Source organism: Morone saxatilis, unplaced genomic scaffold (assembly GCF_004916995.1).
Source record: "Morone saxatilis isolate NCDOM2014 unplaced genomic scaffold, NCSU_SB_2.0 Contig1, whole genome shotgun sequence".
In the NCBI taxonomy this organism is placed as follows: domain Eukaryota; kingdom Metazoa; phylum Chordata; class Actinopteri; family Moronidae; genus Morone; species Morone saxatilis.
The window spans coordinates 15,947,867-15,975,293 of NW_023339651.1; the positions used below are offsets into that span (position 1 = coordinate 15,947,867).

The following is a 27,427-nucleotide window of genomic DNA, read 5'->3' on the forward strand; positions in this document are numbered from 1 at the left end:
ACAAGGACTTCAGCAGGCATGCAGCGGTTAGTGAGACTTGTATTTGTGAAGGGCTCCATCTCAGTGGTGGGAAATAACTAAGTACATTTACTCAAGTACTGTACAGTTCTGAAGTACTCTGAGTACTTGCATTTTCTGCTACAGTACTTAAAGGTGACAGCAGTCATTCAAAGCTCTAGTATTTGAAGACCTGGGAGCACAAACACCACCTGTTGTGTTCGCTCGCTCCAAACCACTTTGTTTGTTTCCATAACCCAAAGCATCGGTATTTGACAACCTGGGGATGAGACTCAACAATCAACTATCTTTTTCCAAAATGACGGACCCCACCTTTAATACTTACTGCAACACATTTTAGAGGAAATTATTTTATCCAATGTTGTATCTGCGTAATTATTAGTTAACAAATGAAAGATTTTACATAAGAAACATTTAATAAGCTTATAAAATACATTATAAAGAATATACCAGTGGTTCCCAAAGTTTTTGAAATCTGTCCTCTTGTCATGTTTCAGATGTGAATGAGTTGTTATCTTGTCTACAAATGTGACTTTTCCCCTTTAACTTTGATTTCATTTCAATAACAGTTCGAGGCCTGAAAATGTAAACTTATCCAAAGAACCCAAAAATGTATTCAAGTCCCTAAAAAAGGAATCAGAGCTTTGTTTTTCCTTCCTTTGTCTCCCATGAATCAACCCAGGATCCCTTATATTTATCTGGTGGCCCTTGGAGACCTAGGTTGGAAACCACTGAACTAATCTACCAAAGTGATGCAAAAGTAAAATACTTCTTACACACTGATGCATCAGTAAAAATAACTAATAATGTAATATATAATAATATAACACGCTAAGGAGCTAATCTTCTGTGGAACGAGTACTTCCACTTTGAGATTTTACACTGTGCTGATAATACTCTGTACTATTACTTAAGGAAAATAATTTTATGTGTAATGAGGTACTTTAACATTGTTGTATTGGTGCTTAAGTAAAATATCTTCTACCACTACTCCAATCTTCATGGATAACTCCACGCAAGATAGTGGGAGTCTTGGGGGAAGGGAGGGATCCGGTGCCTTTCTGTCTGGGTTTCAAGTTCACTGTTTAAAAAACTCTCCTTTGCTTTTCCATGCCTGAATCCAGAGGATCATTAAATGGAAAAAGAGGCCTAAGCACTTTCACACTCAGATTCATGGAAAGTGAGAAAGCAAGGAGACCGTATGAAGGTATGCAGGATTACAACTGATATGGCTTCTGGCTCTTATCACATCTCAAACAACAAAATAACTTTCATTCAAAGTAAACTATGACTTACATTAAGTTGAAATAGTCGACACAGATGTTAGTTTGCCCCTGTATGTAGATCAGGTGTCACAGTTGTTTACAGCCTTCTGGTTTTATAGTATGTGCCTTTGTATGTTTGAAGGGTGTTTAGCCTACATGTAACTCCACCCTTGTATGTATGTATATATGTTTGTGTGTGTGTCGCCAACAGCCTGTTAAGTTGATGTTGGCACCAGATGAAAGGGCTCGCATGGTCTCACATACTCGCCTGTGGGGGGAGGTCGGAGGGCTAATAGCTACTTTAATATCAACTCTGTGGAGCTGTGGTCATTGTAAACTGCGGCCTGACACACAAAAACAGACTGAACACAGATGTTGTGAGGCAGACAATGCTGGGAACACACTAGAGGTAAATCACATTTGAAAATGCATTGATTCACATCCAGTAAAAGCGGATGTGTTTCATTTTTTTTGTCTCACCTTCATAAATCTGCTTTCTCTAGATGGGGGTTCCCACAATTCACTGTGTAAATGAATTAACTGGCTGCCTTAAGAAATGTCAAAAGATTTCACAGGGACCAGAATATCACATGACATTTTGTTGCATGACAAGTGTCAGCATCAAGAATAGTGTGTATTTAGGAATTTAAAGGAATGATTTGACATTTTGAGAAATAGCTTAGATGAGAATACCGATATTCATGTCTACATTATGCTAAAGTCCGGAGGCAATTAGCTTAGCTGGGGAAAGTCCCAAGCAGGGGAAAACAGCTAGTCTGGTTTTCTTCATAGTTCAATAATAAACCTATCAACACCTCTAAGGCTCACCAGTTAACACAATAATTAACACATTGCATCTTGTTTGTTTTATACACATACATAAATGGAAAAACAACAATTTGTGGTTTTAAATCGAGTTAAGTGTACATACTTCTGTTTGTGGCAAATAACTGGAAGACATTCATCAAGGAACAGTGACAGCACGTAACTTCCCCTAGCCATCTTAGCCAGCTAGCTAGCTAGAGTCAGGCTAGCTGTTTTCCCCTGCTTTGACTCTTTATGCTAAGCTAAGCTATTCACCTCCTGTTTCTGGGTCCGTACTTAACACACAGACATTAGAGCAATACCAACTATCTATCGCACTTCAACTTGGAACCTGTTTGATATGAACTGGAAGGCTCAGATTAACCTGCAAATTCAAATCTCCAATCTCTTCTACAATTGTTAAACTGTTCCGTGTTTAAACTACACAGGATTCAAACATGGGTGCAAAAGAAAAATTCCTCATGAAATACTCCAGTATACAAAACATTTCCTTTTGCATCTTGGTCTTATAAAAGTAAGTTATATCAAAGAACATATAAAATCATATGTACAATAATTGTGAGACATTACACATTTTGCCCTTCACAAATCATCTTAATACAAAATAATACAGACCATAAATAGACAATACTTTTTACATAAGGCAGGGTTACTAGTGGTGTGTGTGTTTCTCTCATAGCTGCTGCTCCCCAAACAGTATCTGAGCGTACACAGTGCCGCTACATGACGCTTTTGCTTCTGGAATTGGCTTCACCAGATCCAGCTCTGCGTAGGTCAGATTCTCTTCCACTATCTTTGGCTGGAGATGTGGAGAAGAGGGAAACGGCGAGGGAAGTGGTATCAGTGGTTAGAAAGACTTTTATGCCAAACTCCATCATTAATCTTAAGCTTAAGATTTCTTGTCAGTCAAAAAGTATTCTAGCTCCAAAAAGTTAGATGTTTTCCTCTCCCATGTCCTTTCTCTGCTTTACAGCATTGGTTTGGTACATTTGAATAGGCTGTGTGCAGACGTCCCTGTACAGGATTCATGGGTTGAGGTTGCCAAAATTCAATTACCTCTTGCCGCATTTGGTACCATTAAAATGCCAAGTTGCCACAGAGCCACTTCATTCCAGTGACAATTACAGAATTAAACCAAGGTTATGTGGCACATTTTATGACATTTTCTGGTACTTTTGTTTGCAGACATTCCTGTCACGCGTTAGTTGTTTTCCATTGAATTTGGCACAATAGCAATGGTAGGATGTCACGAGGAATGCCTTGCTTGGTCTGGTAGTTTTAGACAAAAGGTACCAATGCATCATAGAAAGGATTTCTCCAAAATTATATATGCCACACATACTGTACATATCAAGGTTACACACAGGTGAAATTATATATTATATATAATATTTGGCAACAATAAGAAATGATGATTAAAGTAAACAATGTATAAAAGGGTATGTATGGTACTCACCAACACTACTTTCCTTGGTTGCGGTTTTAAAAGTTTGGGTTTCCGTGTTTTGTCTCCAATGGGAGCTGCAGGGGCAGAACTAATGTTAGTGGTTTTGCAGAGATCTATTTAGCAAATATAATGTATATATTTATGTGCACAACAAGAACCAGACCTCTTTTTCATAACAAACATGACATGTGCTCCCCTTCACATAGTGTTTACACAGATAGTTCTGATTATAATAGAAAAATGTCTCAAGGCCCTTACTGATTCTAATATTTAAAATTCAATCCCACTTCTAAAGCGGCTGCTCTTATGAGTGGAGTTCTGAATGATACACAAGAATCATTCACCTCTTTGGCTTAAAGCTGTGTTTTTATATGAACAGTCGATAAAATAACTGTGTAATGTGAGTTTGGGTCGCCTTTAGTGATGAACCAACAAAGGATTATCACCCGACCCTGTTGTCCCTCTCAGCTTTACAGCATTATAGCGTCTTTTAGCTCAATGTTTTGATGTTGCTAGCTACAATTTAAAGGAATAGTTTGACATTTTGGGAAACATATTTACTCACTTTCTTCCTGCAAGTTATATGTGATGATTGATGCCACTCTTGTCTAGTCTGTACAGTGTATGACTAGAAACAGTGGAAAACAGCTAGCCTGGCTTTGTCCAACACTAACAACCACCTACCAGCACTGATTAGCATGTTATGTCTTGTTTGTTTTATCTGTACAAAAGCCAAAGTGTAAAAACGACTGTTCGATGCCTGGCAACAGTCAGAATAGTAACCTTCCATAAAACGGCAAATTTAGGTTTTTACACAGGTTTTTGTTCTGATTAAACAAACAAGATAGAACATTTTAATTAGTAAGCTTTTAATGATAAGATTAGTTGCACAAAACAGCAACAAACAGCTAAATATAATCAGCACTAAAACACTTCAAAACCTTCCTTCAGGAGTATTTCCTTGTCAACACAGTTCCCACTCAAATCTTTCAACCGTGAGTTGGGAGGAAATAAAGGGATTTGGGAGCTCTACCACAACATGATGACCGTGAAGACTGTGCTGAAGTTTTTTGCTTTCAGTGAAAGCCCCATCACCCGAAACTTTATGTGTGGAAGGGGTGGATGTTGGCCTCACATACCAGCACATAGTCATGTTTGGAAAGCCAAGTAGAACAAAGTGAACCAAGAGTAAACCTCAGTTTGGACCGATGCTCATTGAAGCTATTTACGTTGTACAGTTGATGAGCTACTTGTGAGTCCTGTCTTTTGTTGACAAGGTGTGGCTCGCTTGTGATTGGACAGTTTGCATTTAAACAAATGTGACAAAACTGTGGTTGTCTCTGGCTTACCTTTTGCTGGTATCTCTGGTGGTATCTCCTCTTGATAGTCTCTGCTCCTTTTCTTCCTGTACCTCCTCTCTTTCTTAGGCAGAGCGGGAGACATACTGACCACACTGGTGACTGTCTCTCCTGAGCTGGATTAAGACAAGATTATGAGAACTTCAGTGCAGTTAAGAACACTTGAGTGTTTGTTAGCTTTTTGTGTGAGGCTTTTTAAATCTTACCTGTTCTGCTGACTTTTGACCAAGTGGTAATTATCTGTAGAGATATAACACATTTAACAAGATATGTAATATCTGGTGTGGAGATTATTGTTCTTGTGTAAGCTCTGAATGACTCTTCAGAGAAAAAAGATGAAGAACATAATGCAGATGGCACAAAAGAGAAAACACAGACATGAGAACTAGATTGATAAAGGTCAAAAGTCAGTGGGGAGTTATCTTGATGTGGCTGCTAACCTTTTAACCTCTGCTTCCTCTGTATGTACTGGCAGGTTACCGTCACCGTGAACATGCACATACACAGCAGACCCACTGAGCAGATCAGCACTGCACACAGGTACACATCTGAAACACAAAAATACACACACACACACACACACACACACACATCAGTCCAACAGTGCATCAGCCTCATGCCTATTGCTTGACTCTACACAAAAATCTGAAGGAAAAAAAGTACATGTTTTTGCTGAGCTATTTAAGGCACTGTACTATATCGTTTGGGTTGGGCTATTTTTGCCTGCCAAGGACGATACAGTGCCAGTCCACCACAAACACACACACTAAAAATATGACGACTTACCTTCAAACAAGCTCCACAGGCTTTCTTTGGCCTTGGTGACCGGTAGGACATGCACTACAAGAAGGAAAGAGAGAAGAGAAGCATGTTAAGTCCACAGTCATCACTGTGGCCTCCCTGCCGCCTGATTACACGCTGGTTAGAGTTTAAATAAAGCTAATTGTAGGAAGACAACGAGCCGAGGTTGGCCTCCTCCCTGCCTGATCCCGTCTCTGAATCACTGTCTCAACGATGAAAAAGCATAAATAACTTACTAACTCAGACATTAATGCAAACAGTTTAGAGTTTAGAGATATTCATCATCACAAACATTTACCTCACACTCCCCAAAGCTCTGGCAGTTACCCTCTCTTTCACCTTCACAACAAACTGTTGTGGTAAACAAAGCAACCCGTCCCCATTTTGGTAATGCAGTGGTTGCATGTCCCACCTCAGACTTGTTTTTTTTTTTATTGTGATATCAACAACATCAAATTGTTCAGATCAGATCAGGTCCAATTGATCTACAGGTATTCAAACATTTTGAATTTAAAATTGGAGTTTCCTTGTTTCACATGGTGGTAAGTAAAATTCATAGCAGTTGCCTGAGACAGTTCTTGTAATTGTTAGATTACTTTTTTGGCTTTTATTTTATAGTGACAGTATAGAGAGACATGGTTAGAGAAAGGTATGACATGCAATGAAGGTCCTTAGCCAGGAATCAAACCGTGTTGCATTTAAGGGGTACACACATTAAGGCTACCCAGGAACAATGGGTCCTTCATTTGGGACAGAGGAAAAATAGACTTCTCATTTTCAACTGGTGACCTTTGATGGCCAGTATAGATGACTGCTGCTGGCTAATTATTAACATTAAACACTAACATTAACCCCCGTAAGTTGGAAGCTCTTTCTATGGTTGACTTTCTAATGTCTTAGCTGGCTCAGATAAAATTAGAACCTTGCAAAAGGTCATAAATATATGCATTTTGGTTCTGTCGGTTCATATCATGATATCTGATAACCAAGTTGTTACGATGCAGAACAGACTTAAGTTAAAACTTGTATCAAAAAAAGTTAGTATCCTCACCAGTTAATGATGATCACTGTATAAGTCCTGGACATAAAATGTAAAGTTAATTAGCCCTAGTGTTATTGTATTATTAGAAAATATGTAATGTCAAACTGCTTGACAGACCTACCATGCCTAATTACGGTTGCTAAGCTTTGACTGGACATGATGGGAAGAATTAAAAGCAGTTAGTTCACACAAACCTTAAAGTGTGCATCATTCACTCAAATGCATGTGACTTAAATTGTCTTTTCAGTGTCAACATATCTTTGCAAGATATGGCTTACTGGTCATCCCAGCACAGACCAGATAACTGTTACACCCCAAAAATTAATGGGGAATAAAGGCAGCCTTAATCTGTGTAATGAGAATCCCAGCTATGTGCTGCTTGTGTTTAAAATGAGTGAGAAAATGTTTCCCATACTCCAAACCTGAAATCTGGCCTCACACACTCACTCATTTCTCCACCCCATCTGACCACAGTAGTCTTAACACCGCTGTACTCTTGCTGAGCTGGTGGTAGGAAGCTTGTGAAGTGACACCCACCGGGTCATCTTGAAATACCCCAAACCACCAGCAGCTGATGACAGGCAGGCCCGCCACGCCGGCTGGATACTTTCCCACAGGCAGACTGGCTGTGCTACATGCTGACTGACTGACTGACTGACTTGCCATAAGCATGCTTCAGAAATTTCCAAAACACATCTACACAGTGGGAGCTATTGCATGCATTGACCCTGCATTTGACAATTTAAACTAGCGTATGGAACCCTAAAACTCTAAGGTATAAAGCAGGGCGCCCGGTTAGCTCAGTGGGTAGAGCTGGCGACCCATGTACAAAGGCTGAGTCCACTCTCTCTCTGCCCCACTTTGCTGTCTACCTTCGGCTGTATCAATTAAAGGCAATAAAAAAAAGTCCCAAAAAATACAAAAAAAAAAGAAGCTATATAGCAACGTAAGTAATCAAAACTGCCCTTGTGATAGCTGACAACAACTTAAAATTGCTTTCACATTAGTTCCTATTGAACACCAAGGACGACTGCCCAATCACAACTTTCATTGGGGAAAACTGAGATTAGATTTACAGCCGGTGCCATAAAGCTGTGTGGAACAGAGTGCGAATTAAACTGCCAAACATCACATAAAGCAGTGGGATGTTTACTGCAAAGCCTGCAGCTCTGAGAAAACTAAGATTAAATCCTAGAAAAGAGTTTCTTCAAAATGCTGCATCATCTTTATACCGCTACAGTCAAACTACTTATTCTGTTATAGGATAACATTTATTAAAACTAAATGTCACTACAAGGCCAGCAATAACAGGGTACCGTTATACAAAAGAAAGACAGACAGCACATATTTCACTGCTTCACAGAGCACTACAATGCCAACTTTTAAAATTAATGCAATAAACAGCAGTGTTACCATTTTGCCCAACCCATATTCAACTGCTTTCTATATTCATATCAACCACATATGGGATGAATTTTACTTCAAAATCCACTAAAATGCTGTGCAAAGTGATTGACATTTCAGGTTGTTTCAATACTTTCCTGAAGACTGTTGGTTGAAAGGCTTTTATCAACAGACTGTTTCTTGAACTTCCCTTCAGATTCGGTCCCCATCTGCGAAACCGCTAACCTTACGCTGACCATATGTGACCTATTTCTGCTGTTTGGAAAAGACTGGCCTTAAAGGACCAGAGTGTAGGATTTAGTGACATCTAGCAGTGAATTTGCAGATTTCAACTAACTGAACGCCACTCGTGGGAATCAGAACGGGCTGTGAAGTGTGTAAGAGAAACTCAAGGCGATCTGCAGCATCTGTAGCTAAACACATCTCATTCTAAGGTTACAAAAACACAACAATTCCTATGTTCAGGTGATTATACACTAATGAACATGGTTTATATTATATTCCATTTCTGCCATTGATCCTCCTAAATGTTACACACAGGACCTTTAATCATTTTAAAGGGAAGATAGACACAAATAAGAGTGGATTATTACGTTTTTTGCAAAATATTTACAGTTTAAAAGGGTTTAGGGTTGTGCTAAAAAGGGCTGTCAAAGGTTCACTTGCCTCCTCAACTTGTTTCTTGGGATTTTCAGACTTTCAAAAATTGCCACCAATCCAAAATATAAAGCAAAACAACATGAACAAAAGTGCCCTAATAATCACAGAGATTTCAATGTAGACATGTCTATTTTTGCTGATCAAGCTACAAACTACAAACTAATTATAAATGACATCATATAGTTTGGAAGCTTGTGAGGCATATCTTATATGATAACACTGATGCTGTAATGTTCCCTTTCCCCATTACGTCATTGTTCATGAAACTCTCAAACCCCCAGTGTACGTTACAGACAATGCTGTTGGTGGTAAAACTACAGCACCTACATCGGTACATGGCACATACACTGTCTCTTTGAAGGCTGCACAATCAATAATAATTTAAATGTACAATATGTAATTTTTGCCACTCAGGAGGTTTTTACCAGAAGCCGAATTAATCACAGAGGTCTCCTCCTCTCCACAGCGAACGGACACAATCATTAAAACAAGTAAAAACACTGGTTCACAAAATCAGTGTCTCTCCGATGCTGTTTGGTGGACAAAGGTCGAGCTCAGCTTGTTTCTCTGATAACTTAAGATCCAGACATTCGATGACATCATCTGGTTAAAATACATAGTTATAATTGACCAAAATCTAAAAAATATCAATAAAATGTGCCTTAAAACTGGATAAAGAGTCAGTTTATGACAGCTTCTGGTAGACAACTACATTGCTGATGCATGCACTAAGAGCATGAAACGCACCGTTACCTGAATAAAATAATTTTTTTCTGGGTTTGTTGAAAACGTTTGGGATAATGTAAGTACACAACAACAAATTACCGTATGTAAGATAGCTCTACCATTTATAGAAATTTCACTGCAGAAATATAGAGCTTTAAAACAGAAATTCTCCCACCAAATGGCAGACCTGCCCTCCCTTCACAGTAAATTATTCACAACGTAAATCTTGATGACATCTATGACGTTTATGTGGTGTTTTTGCCTCAGGTTCTGTGTAGCCCTGTCAGTGTGGCAGCTGTACATGTTGGAATAATCAGACATGAGATAAATCTGTTGTACTGCATGCCATAAAACTGGCTTTTATGCCAATCTAGAAAATGTCTTCTTTTCACAGCGACATTTGAATGGCTGACAACTGCATCGGACTACCGTGGAAACATTCGAACAAACTGCGTTTTGTTCAAAAGAGCCACAGAGTTGCATTCATTTGCAGACTGTATTTCAGTTTTGTGGCTCTTTTTTGTGCCCCAACAAACCCAACACTGTAAACTTCAATACACAGACGTGAACTAGAGTGAATAATGATCCTCTGTGTCTTCACCATCTACTTGGTAAGTCACTGCTCTAATTTACTATATTAGAAAAGACTGGAGACACACAGCAACGTTGTGTGTCTCAACAAAGCTTTGAATAACTAACCCTTTAACTTCCTGTTGTCTCTTTGTATCTTTTCTTCCAAGAATTAGCGTAGTCCTGTGTTCCCATTATGGCAATAGGTCTATTTTGTTGGCTTCTTATTCATACTGTATGTCCCTTTTTTATGTCTATGGAGATGTTTGTGAACCCAGAACTGTGATATTTCTGATTTTTTTTCCCTTTTGAAGCTGTCAATAGAGTTCTGTGTTCACTACACTTAAACCCACGCCACATCCGTGTCCCGCGTACCCCTTGTTAACTTGCAATCGCCCACACGTTATAAAAAATACCTAAGAGTTCACTTTGTTTATGCCAAGAGGAGACTGTCCACACTGTGCACTGCCTTCAGTTTTTCTACCAAACCCTCTGACCTCACTGGTTGTGTTTATTCTAGTAGTAGTGAGCAGAGTAATGGGAGTTTTGTGTGCGAGAGAGATTGTGGAAACACCTGGTCACCTAATGTTATCTGACCACAAGAATTCGACAAAACACACACATTGGTGCACATAAAGTCTCAGTCATCTGCTGGTTCTCATCTGAAGTGGGGACCAGGAGCAATAGTCCCAGCGGGGTTTTAAACTTTCAGATGTGTAGCTGATGTTTATCATAGCTGTCAACTGTTGGTGTGGATACTGGGAAGAAATACCACTGCCTGCTGGTCCCCGGGGCAGAAATAATGAGATTTTCCGGTGTTGTTGGAGCTTTGGCCTGTCCATTACAATTACCCAACTTAGATCCTGGACAGTATATTTCAAAGTGTTTGGTATTAACAACTCACAATTCAAATGGTGATGAAACTGATTAGTTTATCTTAGAGTTAATTTTGGTTTCACTGAATTTTAAAGGCTTAAAGTGGAAAGCCAGCATGACAAACTGGGGGTATGACATTTGTAAGATTTAAGGGTCCAATGGAGGATGGGAAATGTAGCATCCAGCATTTTTGGGGCTAAAGTCACACAAAGAACTTGAAGTCAGAATATCTCAGGCTGTACTGCTTTTGACTATTCTTTTCATAAATCTGTCTCTTTGAACTTTGTGGAAGTACAATATTAATCTGGTAGAGTACCCTTTAAACTGGTTGTCACCTAAATTATACTTCTCCATCTAACTAAACTTATCATCCTTCCAAGAGGACACCATTCAGTGATGTTTATTCTTATATTCCTAACCATTGACAATAAACATTTCCAGATTCAAAACAAAATTCTCCTTTTTCACTATTTTTCTTTTTAATAATATCTGAAAATAATTAGTTTCACTAATTCACCCAGAATTAGTTTTTCATTTGTTTCCAAATCCCCATAAAACAAACCCAGACCTAACTTTAATCAATCTCTATTTATTCAGAGACATTGTCATATGTAACAGAAATTGTATAGGTGTATGGGAAAATACAGCCTTCATTCAAATTTGATGTTAAAAGCAGCAAAGTATAGAACTAAATCAAAATCAATATGTAACCAGTGTAATTGCAAGAGGCTGCAAAGCTATATTTGGAGGTAAACAAGGAATTTATTCTAGTCTTGACCAGAATTGTGCGCTTCCACTTCCTTCTGTCGTGTAATGAAAAATGAATGATGTAGTTTCATTTTCTACACGTATTGCCATTCATGTCATAATTGCAGTATCCATTTAAAAAAATGTCGCAGAGGCTTTTTTTATTAATATCTCTGAAACCAGAATGGCTGGCGCTTCCTTGGATAAAAATAGCTCACCACATCCTTGACCACAAAAGGTTCAGAGCCAGACAGAGCCAGCTGCCCACTCGACTGTCACTGCAGACAAACATTAGAGCTTTACCTTCCTCAGCACAACTATCTCTTGTTCCATTTCTGCTGAGTCTCTCTGGACTCCTGTCTGGTCTACTTTTGGGAGGAAACTCCATGTCAGGTCCAATGTCAACAGCTCTCGGTAGGGACTGCGTGTCTGCCTGGGCCCAGACTTGGCTGTGGACAACCCGAAAGTCACAGCCTGTACAACGCTTCAATGGAAAATGTGGTGAGCAACGTCTAGTGTTGTTGAACACTGACAGCACTACAGCAATGAGATTCAATTAGATGAATTGTCTTTAGATTCTTTAATTAAACTACAGATAAATGCCTCTCCAACTGCTTTCTGCTGACCTTTGATGTAACACTATCATGATTGAATGTACAACCATTTCACAAAGGTTTCTAAATTCTAAAATCAACCATAACTAGGCACGGGAGGTTGATACCTATCTCTACACTATTTATGGTGTCTTTCCAAAAACCAAAAAACCAGGATGGATTAAACTGTGTGTTTATCTGCTCTAACATGAGCTGTGCGTTATTTCCAAGGCAATCATTGACTAATTACATGAAGTTGCACTCCAGCTATCTCAGCCAATGTTACCCCAGATAGTGTTAGGTTAGACCTCATCCTGAAAGCCCTTTCTTGTCGTCATATTGTCAGATGTGTTTTCAAATTGAACTAAAGTATGTAAGGTGAAAAACGAAACTGTGATATGTTATTATGAATTAGAGATGCACTGATTAATTTTTTTTTTTGTTCCAATCTGATTCCGAATTTGGATATGTACCGATATCTGATACCGCTTCATTAAATTGGTAGTACTGTATGATGCAGCGCTGCCACCCTTAGGAATGTTGGCAGGACATAATCTTTAAGCAGGATATCGTGTATGGAACCACTGAGTGCATATTGAGGCCCTTTTACAAGACTCTGATTTGAAAAGAAAGAAAGAAAGTCAGCAGAAGATGCCATTTTCATCTCATTCAGGAAGCTAATGGGGAGAGGGGCAGTCAATTCACAATCTTCAAACAAACAAACAAATGAAAAGTTGGGCGAAAAAAACTGCTTTTTAAGAACGTTTCTGGTTTTGTGAAAGTGAAGGGATTTCTGGGCAATATCTGGTACCAGTCGGATTTGTCATCCATTCCGTTGTGTGAACGTCTCTTGTGCCAGCGGTGGCATTGAAACCTTGCACTCTCTCTGCTCTTTCTCCAAGATCATCTGCTCAGTCAAAGCCGCAACTTATTGCGATGGATAATCCTTTTATCTCCAGACTTGCTCCTAACCAATGACATTTCCCCTCCGCAAATCAAAAGCAGGACAGTGTTTTTGGTCAGTGAATCAACTTCACTGCCTCTTCAGCCAGATGAATTACATCATCCAGTTGTGGTCAGAGAAAATGCTACTACTGGAGACACAAAATTGCTTCCCTAGGACAAATAGTTTATCTGCTATCTTCAATGTACTGCTGTAATGATGTTAATTTAACTGGGGCGCCTCTTTGAGTCTGTAAGCCTTGAATCATCTTCCCGTTTTTTTAAACCGACATTTGGAGACAGAATTATTAACACAACTGCGGTGGCACAAAGAGCTGTTAACGCCCCTTCCCTCTCCTTCAGATCCAGTCATATTTTTGAGGTCTAAATTACTGAGAGAGAGTTTAGCATCTATGCTCTTTTTCCATGCTCATCTTGCTAAAGCCTCAAACAGTTTCATGTGTTCAAAGCTGGGAGCTGCTCAAAAGCAGTCACAGTTTTTCTGCTGCTGGCCCTGGAAGGTCTCTGCAGACAAACCTGGCATCTGTGTAAAACTTTTTGTGGTCTTACTATTATCAAAACAGCATTTGTCATTGCTTCTGTTGTGGTTGCAGAAATAGTTAAGTCTCCACCCTGCACCATCAAAAGCAGTGATGTCATTCTGTGAGAAACTGGGCTACAGCTACTGGTTTCTTCTACCAAGAATAAACTGGAACAGCCTAATGAAGAGGTTCCCCACCTTTTTTGGCTCAATTTTAAGTCTGACAATTTCCACATACAGTAAGATTCATGCATTCCTGAGTATAGCACCCAAAAGGTTTGGAACAAATCAGGAGCAAATTGTTAATTAGCAAATAGCTAATAGCTAAAGCCTGAAGAACTTGGGTCAAATAGTAGATAGATAACAGACAGCTAGAAGTTATGTTAATGAGCCAGTATCTAATGATTAGTTCAGAGTTATTCTGTGAATCTGCACTAACTAATTTTCTAATGAATCAGTCCTGATTAGTGACACATAAGACTTTATTATAAGGTGTTTGTATTTACAAAAGTTTGCTCAAGTAAAGTGGTACATGCAAGTTGTTAATGGCCATTTTAGTCTAGTTTGATTTAGCTCAGGCTTGAATTATTTTTTATATATATTTTGCCTAAATGTGGCTAGATACGCTGTCACACTGATGAGTAGATGTGGTTGGTTTGGAGAACCAATGTCCTGTTCTTCCATTGGTCTATCCAGGATTACTCATTTGGCAAAATACTGTATGAGTGTACTGAGTGTTTGGAACATACTGAACAAATGCGTGGACAGTGGAAAACTGGGTTTCTTTAAAATATTTGATATTTTTGTCTGACATAAAAGCTTGAATGAATAAATGAGTCCAGGCTAACCATGCTCTCTGTGAAGCAGCAAAATGCAAAGAGTTTAAAGCCATCTTTGATGCCTGTGTGTGTGTATGTGTGTTTCGTACTAAAAAGAATGAGTGAAGCAACCTTTAGGAAACCCTATAAGCACTACAAGATGTGTCCACTGTTTCTTGCCTCACATTGACTTCACTGAGGTATTCTTGGCCTTTATCGTCTTATCTGCATCTCGACAAATGTGAAGCAGAGCGCTTGCTTGGCAAATCATTCCAGTGATAAGAAAAAGACAGGATAAAATAACACAATAAATCCAGCCCTCACCTCTGAGCTCAGTAGCGGCGGTGCAGTTCGATGAGGCCTTCCAGCGGTCCTGGTGCTTTTTAAACTCCTGCACCCGGCACATGTAGAGCCCCCGGTCCCCTTCAGACACATTCAAGATCAGCAGGTCAAAGATCTTCCCCTGCTTCACCACCGTCAGCTTCAGTTTGGGCCAAGGGAAACTCTTAGTGTAGTTGCCATAAAAACGGGCCTTCCTCATGTTGACGCGGGCGATGAGGAGTTCGTCCTCTGGCCGGTCTGTGCCTGCTGGCAGGAAGGTCCATTTTACTACTGGCAGAGCAGCGTTGCGGCGCCGCTGGGACACGACACAGGAGAGTGTGATATTTTGACCCTCCTGAGCCACTGTGAAGGGGGAAGGGGTGATGGTGACGTTGACGGCCAAACACAATTCTGGAGAAGAAAGATTTACTTATTTAATTTATTTTAGAGTCTGTATTTGGTGCATTATGTATGTTATGTATTTTGTAGGGATGACTGATTCTCTATTATTTACAATCTGATCACATCCAATCCTTCATAAGCTGAAAAAGATGTCAGGAAGTGGATGCTGGTTATGTCCTAACAAAACACATGTGACTTTGAAGACATGCTCCTATCATGTTTCGGCTGCATGTTAGTTACAGCGACCCTTTGATTATGACAGAGTTGAGGCATCTCTCTAAACACATTCAGCTGTCTTCCTGTCCCTCCATTGTTTTGTCCATGCCGCAGATAGATAGCTGACTACACTGGAAAACAGAATTATGTGAAACTACAGTATACATTTATTTGCTTTGTTTGATTGTTAGTTGTTCTAATGTAAAACTGAGTTAAGAAAAGTTGAACAAATCTTTAGTGACCTTGAGAAACAGAAAGAGTTCGAGTATCTTTTCTAGAAAGTGAGGGAGTTTTACAGTCAGTTCTTCATATGATGCGTTTTTCTGTAATGTTAGCAGCCACAGTATCATTGGGTCATTTTTACAAGAGAAATTACAGAAGAAAAGACATCCCTTTCTTCATTTTGTTCTCCTGTTCAGGTTTAACAACTGTATCATGATAAACTGAGACTATCGACTATATATATATAATTAACACTCCCTGCCAAAAGTAGAGGGAGCAGAAAGAAGAGAAAAAAACTGTTTTCCTATTCTTCAGTCATTGTGGCATTTTTTTTTTAGTCTGGACATGTTTATAGTAAATGGTAAATTCAGATTTACCTGCCTTAGGACGTAGTCTGACAAAGCTTGAGTTCATTTTTGACCTTGAAAACAGCAGTTGGCCAAACAAGTCCCCTTCAAGGTCAGTTTACTTGAGCTTTTGACTGTATCACAGTGTATCTTCAGCGTTAGATGACTTTCCTCAGTTGTTATAAAACTGGAGATGTTAAAACTTGACATTATTTTCATTATCTCAGTTTTGTCAAAATATTTTTCCCAGTTTTGTCAAAATAATTTTCCCAGGGTCTAGAACTCATAAAAAGTGCTCTGTATAATTAATTAATTAATAATAAGTCATAGGTTCAGTCTGCATGCTTTTAGATCAGTGTAACAGTTATTGTCAGATCTGTGTCAAATGGGAGGGGAACAATTTAATTCATATACTCAAAGTGTGAGTGTGTTTATGACAAATTATTGAACAGTTACCAAGAATGCAAGGAAATGTTTATTCTAAACTATTTCCCTAAAATAACAAGTACTTGGGTAAAGGAAGCCCTTTTCATTCCACTTCCAAACGTAAAGTAAAGTTGACTGCAGCTCTAAGGGTTTAAAAATAATTTACAACTGAGTTTTCAGCAGAGCAGCATGAAAATATATCAACGTAACAAATATAGTGAAAATGTGTTCCAGGAACGTAAGCTAGACGTCATGTCTGAAATCCATACAGTCCCCATCTCCTGTGGGTTTGTTGTTGCTCAACGGTCCTCTTTCCTGTCACGCTGACAGCTGCGTTGTTTTTGGCAGCGTGACGACATACGTAGGTGAATATTGAGGAAGAAACTTTATTGCTGCAAGCGTTGCATGACAATATATCACACATCAGTTTTTCCAATCCTGGGCAATTTCATATTGCACACTTTCCGTGACACGCAAGCATTTTACTGTCACACAGCTCAGATGCTTTCAGCTCAGTGCGTAATTAAAATCTGTGGCACTTTTACAGTTTTGTCTATCATTTAGTTTTCAGTGACAGAACAAAACAAAGGAAATATAGTTGAGTGGATGGAAAGTGGTGTTTTTGTGTTGCATGTTGATTTTGAGCTCCCAAACATTTAATAAACTGCTGTGACAGATGAAACTGAAATCAAAGTTAATTAATGTAGAAGTGAGACTGCAAGCTCTGTTTTACTTTCAAACACTCAGGAAAACCACCCATTTTCACTTTGGAATCCCCTCTCATCTCTGCAAACACATGCAACTTTGATAAACTTGTTATTTTCTTGCCAACATACCCTGCAATCTTACTTGGATCTGTATTTATTTCAGCAGAAACTGGACTGGGCAGAGACTGTGTGAAAGAAGTTTTATTTGACAGACCATCTTATCCTCCAAAAAGATTTCTCTTAATCTCCTCAACCATCACCCCAACATCCTCTCTGATTCTGTTTTCTGTGAAGCTTCTCTGAAAAATATTGGGAAACACTTTGTCTCCACCACATCCACTCTGGTATGAAACAAAATAAACTTTTCCTACCTCCAAGCAGTGCTCGAGTCAGGAGAGCGAAGACCACAGAGGAGATCTTCATTTTCCACGGCTGCAGCCTCCATAAACTCCCAGTTAAATGCCTCTGAAGAAAAGAAGCCCCAGGTTTCCTCCTCCTCCTCTTCTTCTTCTACTCTTTTTTTCTCCCCCAGCCGAGGAGTGTAATATGAAACATTGGACGCTCTGTTTCTACTCAGAACCTCCCTCTGCCCCTCCCTCCCCTCCTGTCACACACAGTGAAAACACATTTGGCAGGCTTACGTGCCCCCACACACAAACATATGCACATGCACACAGAGCAGACGGAAACAGACAGGTGAGCATGTGCGAGGACATCGGCACACACACACACACACACACACACCTCTGCTTCTGGCGAGTGAGTGGGAAATGTAATTTCCTGTGCAGGATGGAGGGGAGGGAGGGCTTGTGCTGTTGAGATTGACGCAGAGCAAATCACACTTCCAGCTGTGGAGGACAGCGGGCGCAGACCAAAGTCAGGGCTTTTATTTGGGAACACACACACAGATGCTGACAAAGACGGAGGAGGGCGGGTTGCAGTCTGGGTTTGTGTGTGGGCATCTTTGTTGCCAGTGAAATGATGGAGAAGAACATTTAACATAATTCTGCATTTAAAGTTACTCATTTATCCCAGAGTTTCCTCTAGTGTTAAACCAGCGTGGTTGCTCCCAAAATTACTCCTCAAACACCATATTGGTTAAATTGTTGCATCTGCCTGCGTGTCTACATTAATCTCCCCTCATGTCTTGTCTGGGGTAACAGGATCCCACAGTGAATCTTTGTCAGCTCGGGGTTTTTGGGACACTTTGCTGGCTTTTATCAAACCCCAGAGAGCAGCTCTGTGAAGATCTGGGACACTTTTGATTTACAGATAATGGAAGAGACGGCCTGCAGGGCCTCATAAGTGCTTCTAGCCTGGCGACAGTTTTGACAAACATGGCTGTTCCCTTGACAAAGAAGTCCCCACTTTACCAAAGCTCTAGAACCTTCTGGGATTCATCAAATTAGGGCTCTAAACACAGCGAGTGCTTCTAATGCAGTTTTTTCAGCCTTATTATCAATTCTGCTGACAGATCTTTCCTTAATGTTCAGAAAAAATAAAGCTCTTGTATTCCTTCACTAGCTAGAGTGTACGTCCAATATTCACTATCTTTTAGCTCCACCAACGCCTAAGAAAAATATCTGGCTCTATAGCTGCTAAATTCTGAACTATGTCCACCAGCTAGTTGCAAACTTTGTCTGCCATTTGGTGCTGGACATGTAATGTACAATGGGATTGTTTTTTCTTAAAACAGCTACCTATTACGGCTGGAAACCAGTTTAATGATTGCCAAAACATTAAAGTTGGGGGTCCGTAAAACCAAAACAATGAGCTGAAAGATGCTAAAATGTCCAGTTTAGCTGAGAGAAACTGCAGAATTGGGTAATAAGTCCCTGATTCATCACTACAATACACAGTAATTTGATCCATTGCTAATATAAAGATATTGATTACAGCAATTTTTCTTTCAGGCAGTAAACATGACTTTTACACCTGCAGCTCTGTCTGTGTGAACTGTACAGTACAGTGGAATGATTAATAAATAGAGGAAGTAACAGCTGGAGTCAGTCATTGTATATTTTTCTGTGCAATGTCTTATAACTACAAATAGATTCCGCGCAGGAATAGGGCAGCAGTTGTCCATCGTCAGTGCAGTAAACAGTGAGACTTCGAAATGACTACATCTGTTAGTTATTATTCTGTGTTTGCGTTTAGGGTTACCAGGATATTAGAGACGTTTCTTATATTGGTTCTTCTTCATCCATCTCTGGGCTCGAGGAAGCAGTCTCACAAACTTGGCCGTAGACCCAGACTCCTAATTAGGAGATATAGATCATATGGTACAGAGTTGAAACTGTACAAAAACACTATAGCCTGCACAAAACGTGCTTGCAGTAAGTGGAACAGTGGATGAACAAAATCAGAAGAGAACAACTTGTCTTGTAACACAGCAGACATTTTGACATTGAAAATGTGTTTGTGAAGATTTTTTTTATATTTAAATTAATATATATTTATATTAAACTTTGGTTTCCAAAGGTTGAACCTCAGCTTTTAAGCCAACATGGAAAAGAAGTCCTTTGAGTGCGGGAAATTTAAAATTCTGCAAACTCGCTAGTAAAGACCATGTGAAGTGATTGAAAGTTCCGGAACAGCTACAAAACAAAACTCATCTTGTGCTGTTATATAAAGTGTTTTTACATGAATGAGTTCCTCTGGCTCTCAGATCATCTTCAAAATAAGTTGTTTTGGGTATAAAGTGCCTTTTAGCATTTTAGCAATACATCTATAAAAAGTTACTGAAAAACATTGCCATAATATGATGTGTTGTGCTTGTCTGGGTTGAATTTGGGTACATTTCCTTCTGTACTGTATGTATCCATAAAATCCCTAGTGGAAGTAACATTGAGCCACCCACAGTGCCATGCTAAAGGCAACAAGCTAATTCTCTAAATACAGGAAGACCCTGTAAGTGGAAAAAGTGCTACAAAAAGTAACGAGCTGAGATGAAGGCACAATAATAGAAAGGATTTTTTGATGTCTGATATATAGGACTTGAGAATGTTGTTAATGATCGGAAACATCAGTAATTTTTGTTCAAATCAAAGTACAAAGAATTGGTTTACAAGGCTCCTCTGGTGCTCAGATGTGAAACTGGACTGGTTCGGCTGGGGTTGTTTTTTTCTTGGAGGTAAATACTTCCCCCTTGTGGAAAATGTATGAAACGCATATACTGCAAAGGATTTCTGCTGAGTGGTGTTAAGTAATCTCTGTGCTGTATGTGTGTCAGTAGAACAGTTGGGTTTTCCTCAGGAGCAGTGAGACGAAACACAAATATAACTACATATCCAGGCTCACAAATGGCTGACTTTTCAAATAACACAACTCTCCACAGCCAAATACAATTATTAGAAATGATCTGCAGACATTTATTATGAAAATGATAATGATACATGTTACTGATGAACAATAATGAGGTAAACGAGATCTGTATTTATGTGTGTTCAATAAAATGTGAGGGGACGCCCGGCCGCCTGGTTGACCTTCTACCCAGATGCCACTTTTGCAGGGTTCGCACCATCCTGCAAATCACTCTGCCTGACCTTTAACATCGCATGTCATCGGACACCGCCGCCACGGGATGGTCTGATTGGCTGAGATGGCTCAAAGTGATCAGGTGAGGCTGTGGTTGAAAGTAAATAAAGGTAATAGGAACCTATGGGTTAATCCTTCAAGTAACAAAATACAGGGCAAAATACATTTTTGTTTGAGTCATTACAAAATATTTAGGGTCCATCTTCATGTCTTTCATGATGAAAATATACAAAGAATTATTTTTTTGTTTTGTTTATTTAATAATTATTATGTTAGTATTAGTAACATCTTACCTCTGAATGTGTCTTTGTTCTACCAACTGTAGGGACAAAGAGATTGACATATTAAACCATGATATTTATATTTCATACAAAGCAAGTAATTTTCCAATTGCCTAACTTTCATGTGATTTAGAATTAGATTTGAGAACCAGAAATTCAGATCACACATCTGAGAAGACAAATTTAAGAGGAAGAATTGAGAAATGTAAGTTGTTCAATAGTAAATGGCTGTAATGTGATCACACAGTCCATAACCTCACCTGTGACATTATCGTTGACCTGCTTCCTGATGCTGCAGACCTTCAAAATAATGAATCCAGCCACCAAGAACAGGCCGATCCCAGCTCCGATCAAAACATACTTAATGTCTGGAGGAAAAACAACCAGCATGCAGCCATTAACAAATAAGATGCAACAGAACACGGGTTTGGGAAATGCCAGCTCCTGTTCAACCCTCCTGACACACGTTCGACAGCGAAAGGGGGGAAGAAGAGAAGATGTTTGATTTCACAACTTGTTTACTGTGTGGAAGATTCAGTCATGGTATCATGCTCCTTTCCACAAATTTCATTGCGTAATCAGTGTTTGCAATGTGAATCCTGGGCATCTGGGAATCACTAGTTACTGCTGGTCAGTCTGTGTGCCGACACTCTTAATGAGAGTTTGACTCCTTCAGAAAAACACTGGAAGTCGATTATACAAAGTGCGCCACTGCAGAAGGGCTTCTTAAGAACCATTTTCACTTAAACAAGAGTGATTGGAAAATTCAGTTCAGTCCAGCTGTTGTTTACCACACAACAATGCCACACTGTGACATTATGAAACATTAATAATTCACCCATTTTATTTTAATTAGGACTATCATGTGCTAGAGAAAGCACCTGTAACCATAACAAGCATACAAGAAGAACAATTACACAAGCAAGAACACTTTGAGACGCTTGATTATTTACATGATATCATATTATATTATGTGTATTATCAGTACCCGAATTTGGCCAAAAAGGGGGCCAGTACCTTAATTTGGCACAATAACGACAACATAACCATAAGTGCCCGTTGTACCTAATTCTTCGGGTGTATTTTAGCCAATTTAACTGTTTTCTCAGCATTAATCTAGCTAGTTGTAACTTTTTCCCATCTGTATTCTGCCCATACTCTGCCTGTGATCAGCTCTGACCCTGACATTAACCCTAGTTCTCATGCCTAACCCTAACCAACCAGCTGGTGGGGAAAACAAATCAAGTGTTTGTGGGTGGCCAACAGAAGTTAGGGTACTCATATGGACTGATACTCATTGACACCCCGATTTTGAATAATTCGTAGAAAAAAAAAGTCAAATTATCCAGTTATTTACCAAAAAAGAGCAGATTAGAAGAAAGTGAAAGAGAAAGTGTAACTTTGTGCTTTCCTCTCCTGTAATTTATCTCGTGACCCCTAAAATATATCTTGCAACCCATTGTGGTGGTTCGGCTCCAAAGGTTGGAACAACTCAACATCAATATTCCTTAGGTTTGTCAGACATCACATTGATTAAGAGACCTCAAAACAGGACTGTTCATCTAAATGGCTAGATAATTAAGCTGAAATGACTCTAAAATGTAAAAAGACACAGAATTATACAACAAACACAAAGTAATTTACTGGGCACCATTTAAGTATTGTTGCTGAATGAATCTTTTAACAGGAGCTTCTACAGAAGCTGCCGCTGTATATGGCTCATACACATTGACCAATTGGAAATTACATCAGATCTATCAATCCGACTGTTCTTCAGTGTAAATTGTTGACTCACCTAACCTTTCTTCAGAGTCTGCACCATCTCCTCTCACACTCATCAGCAGAAACTCTGAAACACATTGTTTTCAGTTAATCATTTTCAGGTCACAAACAGGAAGAAGGTAAGACCACAGTGTATCAGATAAGGCCCAGGTCAGTGTGCAGCATCTGCACAATTCAGTGCACAAGAAACAGTTGCACAACACTGAGAAATCATGAAGCGCTCCCACGGACCTCCAGTATTCTTGAGTACTTTTTAAACATTGATGGAGCTCAAGGGCACCTTGGCAGTAGTCATTGTTCCCAGGTTTTTACCACTGGAGATATGAACCAGCCTGTAATGAGCTCTATGGCGGTTAGAGAGGTTAACCTCTGTTCTCTGGCTTTTGCCTCAGATAACATACAGTAAAGATCCCATAGAGGCTTCAAACCAGTTCACACCTTGATTTACAGCAACACATGAAGACGTGTCAGCTTATAGTGAGTGGAAATTCATGGTCAGTAAATGTCACTTTAACAAATAATCTGACATGCTGAATGGGTTTAGATGATTCATGTTTTCTCCTCTGCTTCATCTGTAGGACGATAACTGGAACTTCATAGTCATTCTTGCTGAACTTTTATGGCAATTTAATTTTTTTTTAGAGTGGGATTTCAAGTTCAAGTTCAAGTTTTACTGTAACATATAATGGGTTTTGGTGAAACAGAGCATGCTCAGTAAGTGACTTTCTTACACTTTAAAAAGCACCAGTCACATTCCTCTGGCAGCTCTGGGACCTGGCCTGTTGTTACTGTATCATCTATAGATAAATGCAACTGCTCAAATGCAACTGCTCAGTAGGAAAAGGAAACTGAACAATCTGGTCATTTATTAACCAGCGTATTGTATTTCATTTTATTTATGTGGCAGAAACATTGCTGAAGGTCACAGGAGGTTACAGAGTTGGACCTGTCATGGCTCAGTATATGTGTTATGTATCAGTCTATGGTAATTTAAAAGCATCCTGAGTGTGGGAGAGATAAAGTTTCCAGTGACCAGAGTGCGACCTCTTACATAATGTGTCAAGCAGAGCACAGACAGTCTGAAAGCTCGCTGCAGCTTTATCTCACAGCCCAAGTACAAAACATGTGTTGCAAGAGAGACAATAACAACTTGTACCACAAACATCACATCAACACTGCTGTTCTTTGCTCCAATGCCTTCAACTTGCTGCAATGCAAAAAGTAAATATAATGCATTGATTGGTTGATGTATTGATTATTCAAAGTTGCTCAAAATGAAATAAAATGAATAAATAAAGATTAATATGTATTCATAATTATAGCAGTCCATTAATGTTTCCATCAGTTGTTGATCAGTATAATAACACTTCCATTCGCTTCAGCCAGGACATTTATGAAAAGGTCAAGTTAAAGTCAATACATCCTTTTGGGCTGAAATATGATTTGTTTTAGCAAATGCCTCATTTCGTTATGTAAAATCACTGAATTACCAAGATGTCAGTTCATCAGAAGTTGCTATATTTAACAGCTGGGGAGAAATAACGCAGTTTTACCTTTGGCTTTAGCTCAGGCTAGCCTTCCATCTCACTAGCTAGCTTGTTTTAGCTTCTTGCATGTTAAGTGCAAGTAACAAATAGAGTGTAGTTTGTGAAGTTGTCCACAGAAATTTAACATTTCTATGGAATAAACATTTTTAAAACATAAAACAGATAGTGATAATTATAAATACTGATATTATGAATAACTGTCAAGGTGAGCCTGCTGACATCTAATGATATTTGCCATCATCTTTGTGAACAATCAAAAAGCTCACCGATCATTTATGGACTCTGCTCCTACAGTAACTCTATACAGCAGGCTGCACAGTGTGTGTTGTTATTAAGTCTGTACGAGGTTTCATATTTTTTACTACAACATACAGAAGCCCATTGTACTCACCAGTGATGAGGACTGCCCTAATAACAGCTGACAAACAACCACACGTCTGAAATGCTCTCATCTCTCTTGTTTCTGGACAATTTACTGACTTCCTGTGAGTGCTGTGCGTCTTTCTCATATAATGACGAGCGATTTCCTGAGCTTGTGGGTTTCACAGCTTTGCTGATTTAAAGATTATATCTCTATCTGACTTGTAAGCTACTATAATGCTGTACTATGAGTATTACCAGTAGTATTGCTTGCTGTGTGGTCACTCTTTTCCCAGAAAGAAAACTGTGTTTACATGACTTAAACATCATTAAAAGTGAAAATGTGTTCCAAGAACTTCACAAACTGTTGCAACACGTTTTAACAGGTGTGTCTCTCTTATACATTCATATTTTCAATTATTTAAAAAAATATATATATTTGGGCTTTTATTGTCTTTGATCAATAGAGACAGCTAAAGAGTGCCAGGAAAGGGGGAGAGAGGGGATGACACGCAGCATAGGGCCACAGGTCAGATTCGAACCCTGGGCCACCGCTGCAGGACTCAGCCTTGGTACACAGGGTGCCAGCTCTACCTCACCTGGTGAGCTATACAAGGTGTTTATAGTTGATGCCATTTGTGTATTTATTTATGTATTTTCAGCTTGCATCTCCTGACTGACGAGCAGCATTAAGTGGTTGGAACTGATACTTGTTGACAGATTGCTAAACGCGGGTTACTGATATTGTTGTTTGGGTGGAAAGATTTGTGGGCCAGATGTTGCCACAGCAGACATGGCGTTATTCAGACTGACAATAAAATATCATACGTCAAGGTCTCTGCTCAAACCAGACTCGGGCATTCCATGAAGTTGATTTGGCGGTTGGTTTTCAACCACGTTTAACATCTTGACTTTTTCATGCGATGATGATGTAACTGCATTTGCAGCGCATTAATGCTCTATGATTGGTCAGCCGTCTGCTGTATGAGCCCTCAAGGGTCTCAGTTATTACAGTCCTGTCATCACTCCCTTCACACAAGGCAAATAACGATAAAGTGATGTTGCATTGGAGCTACGGGCTGCAGTCTTGGCTGTCTTCATATTTTATATCTATGAAATCAGAAAAACACATTTCTTCTAGACGGGTCAAAACACATTTACTACCTGTGCATCACTGCTGAAAACAAAATCTGCTTTCTACAGTGACCTATTTGACACTTTCATTTCACCATGCTCAGGAAAGGATAATGAAATGAGTTTATGCTGCCAAGTGAAACAATAATAGAGGTGGTCGATAACACAAAAGATCTACATGACAATGTGATACTGCCCACTAATCAGGATGCATTGACATGAAGAAGAGAATTTTAAATACAAAATGCTTGTGGTAAGTTAGTGTTTTAGTTTTTACAATGTCACTAGATCTTTATATCTTCTGTATATGATCCGCCTCAGCTGTACTTAAGTTACCATACCTGAGTTTACTAGCCTGTCAGTCCTGAAGGCCAGTTACTGCCTCTACCTGTCTGCCCCAGTTCTCAGCGGGCATGAACTAGCATGAGCCAGGCTGCTCGCTAGCTCCTGCGGTTTCACAGCCAACAAGAACACATGTGGGTGTCAGTCATAATGATATAAACAAAGACTGAAGCCTGACCCTGGCGGACTGGACTTCATTCTTGGGTGTCTGTTGTCCAACTAGCCTCTATCTGCTCTCTGCTATCAAAGCAGTTTTTTTCCGTTGCATCATGGGTAATGAGCCAAAAAATTCTGATATGTTGGTCAAAACTTTTATGAATGTGATAGACTATAAAATAGTCTATACTCTACATTGTTTGTAGTCCCTGTGTGTGCAGATGTTTAAACGTTTAGCTTATTACATTAGCATCAAAGCCCAGCCCTCTTGAAAAAGAGATTAAATGGATAAAGGTAGAAAAGATAATACAGGCTGTCCAAATCTTTTTTATCTTCATAACAGTTTATATTGTGTTGTAATGTATTTAATGTGTAGAAATAAAAACAACACATTACAGTTTAACAAGTCAGCAGACAGCTTACAGTTTGGAATTATTTGCTGAGCAGAGATGGCTAGCTTAGCTGTATTCACAGTGAAAAGCTCTAAACAAAACCTGTGTGAATGCAGGCTTACCAACAGCTCGACAGTAGACGTATTCATCTTCTTTTGGTGGAGCCCAGCTTCACCCTTGCGCCAAAATAACACACCATGGATCAGTTTCTCCACTCCTTACAGCAAACCAATGAAACCCCTAATGATTGGCAATGATTATGGAATTATTTAGAGAATTTCAAATTGTAATCTCTTACATTATTCACAAATAATTACAAAACTACAAACTGTTCCCAGCCATCCAGGGCAGCTGTGGCTCAGAGGCAGAGCGGCGTCCCCACAAATCGGAAGGTTGTTGGTTCAAGAAAACACCATACCAACAGTGTCGCAGGTATCCTTAAGCATAGATACTGAACCCAAATTGCTCCTGATCGCATTAAGCATCGGTTTGTGTATGAAAGAGTTAGATTCTGTTCCGATGGACTTTGGCCATCGGCTGTGTGAATGTGGGTTGAAAGGGTGAATGGCAATAGTGTAAAAGCGCTTTGAGTGGTCGGAAGACTAGAAAGGCGCTATACAAG

The 27,427-nt window shown here is 39.4% G+C and overlaps 2 protein-coding genes across 2 annotated transcripts; both read right to left on the bottom strand.

The window, feature by feature from the left end:
- Positions 1 to 375: 375 nt before the first annotated feature.
- On the bottom strand, positions 376 to 17,697 carry vstm4b (V-set and transmembrane domain containing 4b). Its single transcript, XM_035667913.1, has 8 exons — positions 17,646 to 17,697; positions 14,958 to 15,365; positions 5,700 to 5,753; positions 5,354 to 5,461; positions 5,120 to 5,153; positions 4,905 to 5,029; positions 3,565 to 3,629; positions 376 to 2,907 (listed from the first exon to the last, which is right to left on the bottom strand). Exons 1-8 carry the CDS (start codon positions 17,695 to 17,697, stop codon positions 2,782 to 2,784), a joined length of 972 nt encoding a protein of 323 aa, XP_035523806.1. The 3' UTR covers positions 376 to 2,781.
- Positions 17,698 to 20,602: 2,905 nt separating this feature from the next.
- Positions 20,603 to 27,204, bottom strand: LOC118332110 (transmembrane protein 273-like). Its single transcript, XM_035667268.1, has 6 exons — positions 27,104 to 27,204; positions 26,928 to 26,981; positions 22,888 to 22,941; positions 21,353 to 21,460; positions 21,105 to 21,130; positions 20,603 to 20,899 (listed from the first exon to the last, which is right to left on the bottom strand). Exons 3-6 carry the CDS (start codon positions 22,928 to 22,930, stop codon positions 20,822 to 20,824), a joined length of 255 nt encoding a protein of 84 aa, XP_035523161.1. The 5' UTR covers positions 22,931 to 22,941; positions 26,928 to 26,981; positions 27,104 to 27,204; the 3' UTR covers positions 20,603 to 20,821.
- Between the last annotated feature and the right edge of the window lie 223 nt (positions 27,205 to 27,427).

Excerpts from the sequence above, each read along its gene's own strand:
- vstm4b (XM_035667913.1), bottom strand. The coding sequence starts at position 17,697 with ATGAAGATCTCCTCTGTGGTCTTCGCTCTCCTGACTCGAGCACTGCTT. Across the intron at positions 15,366-17,645 it reads GACTCGAGCACTGCTTGGAG|AATTGTGTTTGGCCGTCAAC; the intron begins GTAGGAAAAGTT and ends TTTCTTCTCCAG. Across the intron at positions 5,754-14,957 it reads CGCCGCTACTGAGCTCAGAG|TGCATGTCCTACCGGTCACC; the intron begins GTGAGGGCTGGA and ends TCCTTCTTGTAG.
- LOC118332110 (XM_035667268.1), bottom strand. The coding sequence starts at position 22,930 with ATGAGTGTGAGAGGAGATGGTGCAGACTCTGAAGAAAGGTTAG. Across the intron at positions 21,461-22,887 it reads AGACTCTGAAGAAAGGTTAG|ACATTAAGTATGTTTTGATC; the intron begins GTGAGTCAACAA and ends TTTTTCCTCCAG. Across the intron at positions 21,131-21,352 it reads GGTCAACGATAATGTCACAG|TTGGTAGAACAAAGACACAT; the intron begins GTGAGGTTATGG and ends TTGTCCCTACAG.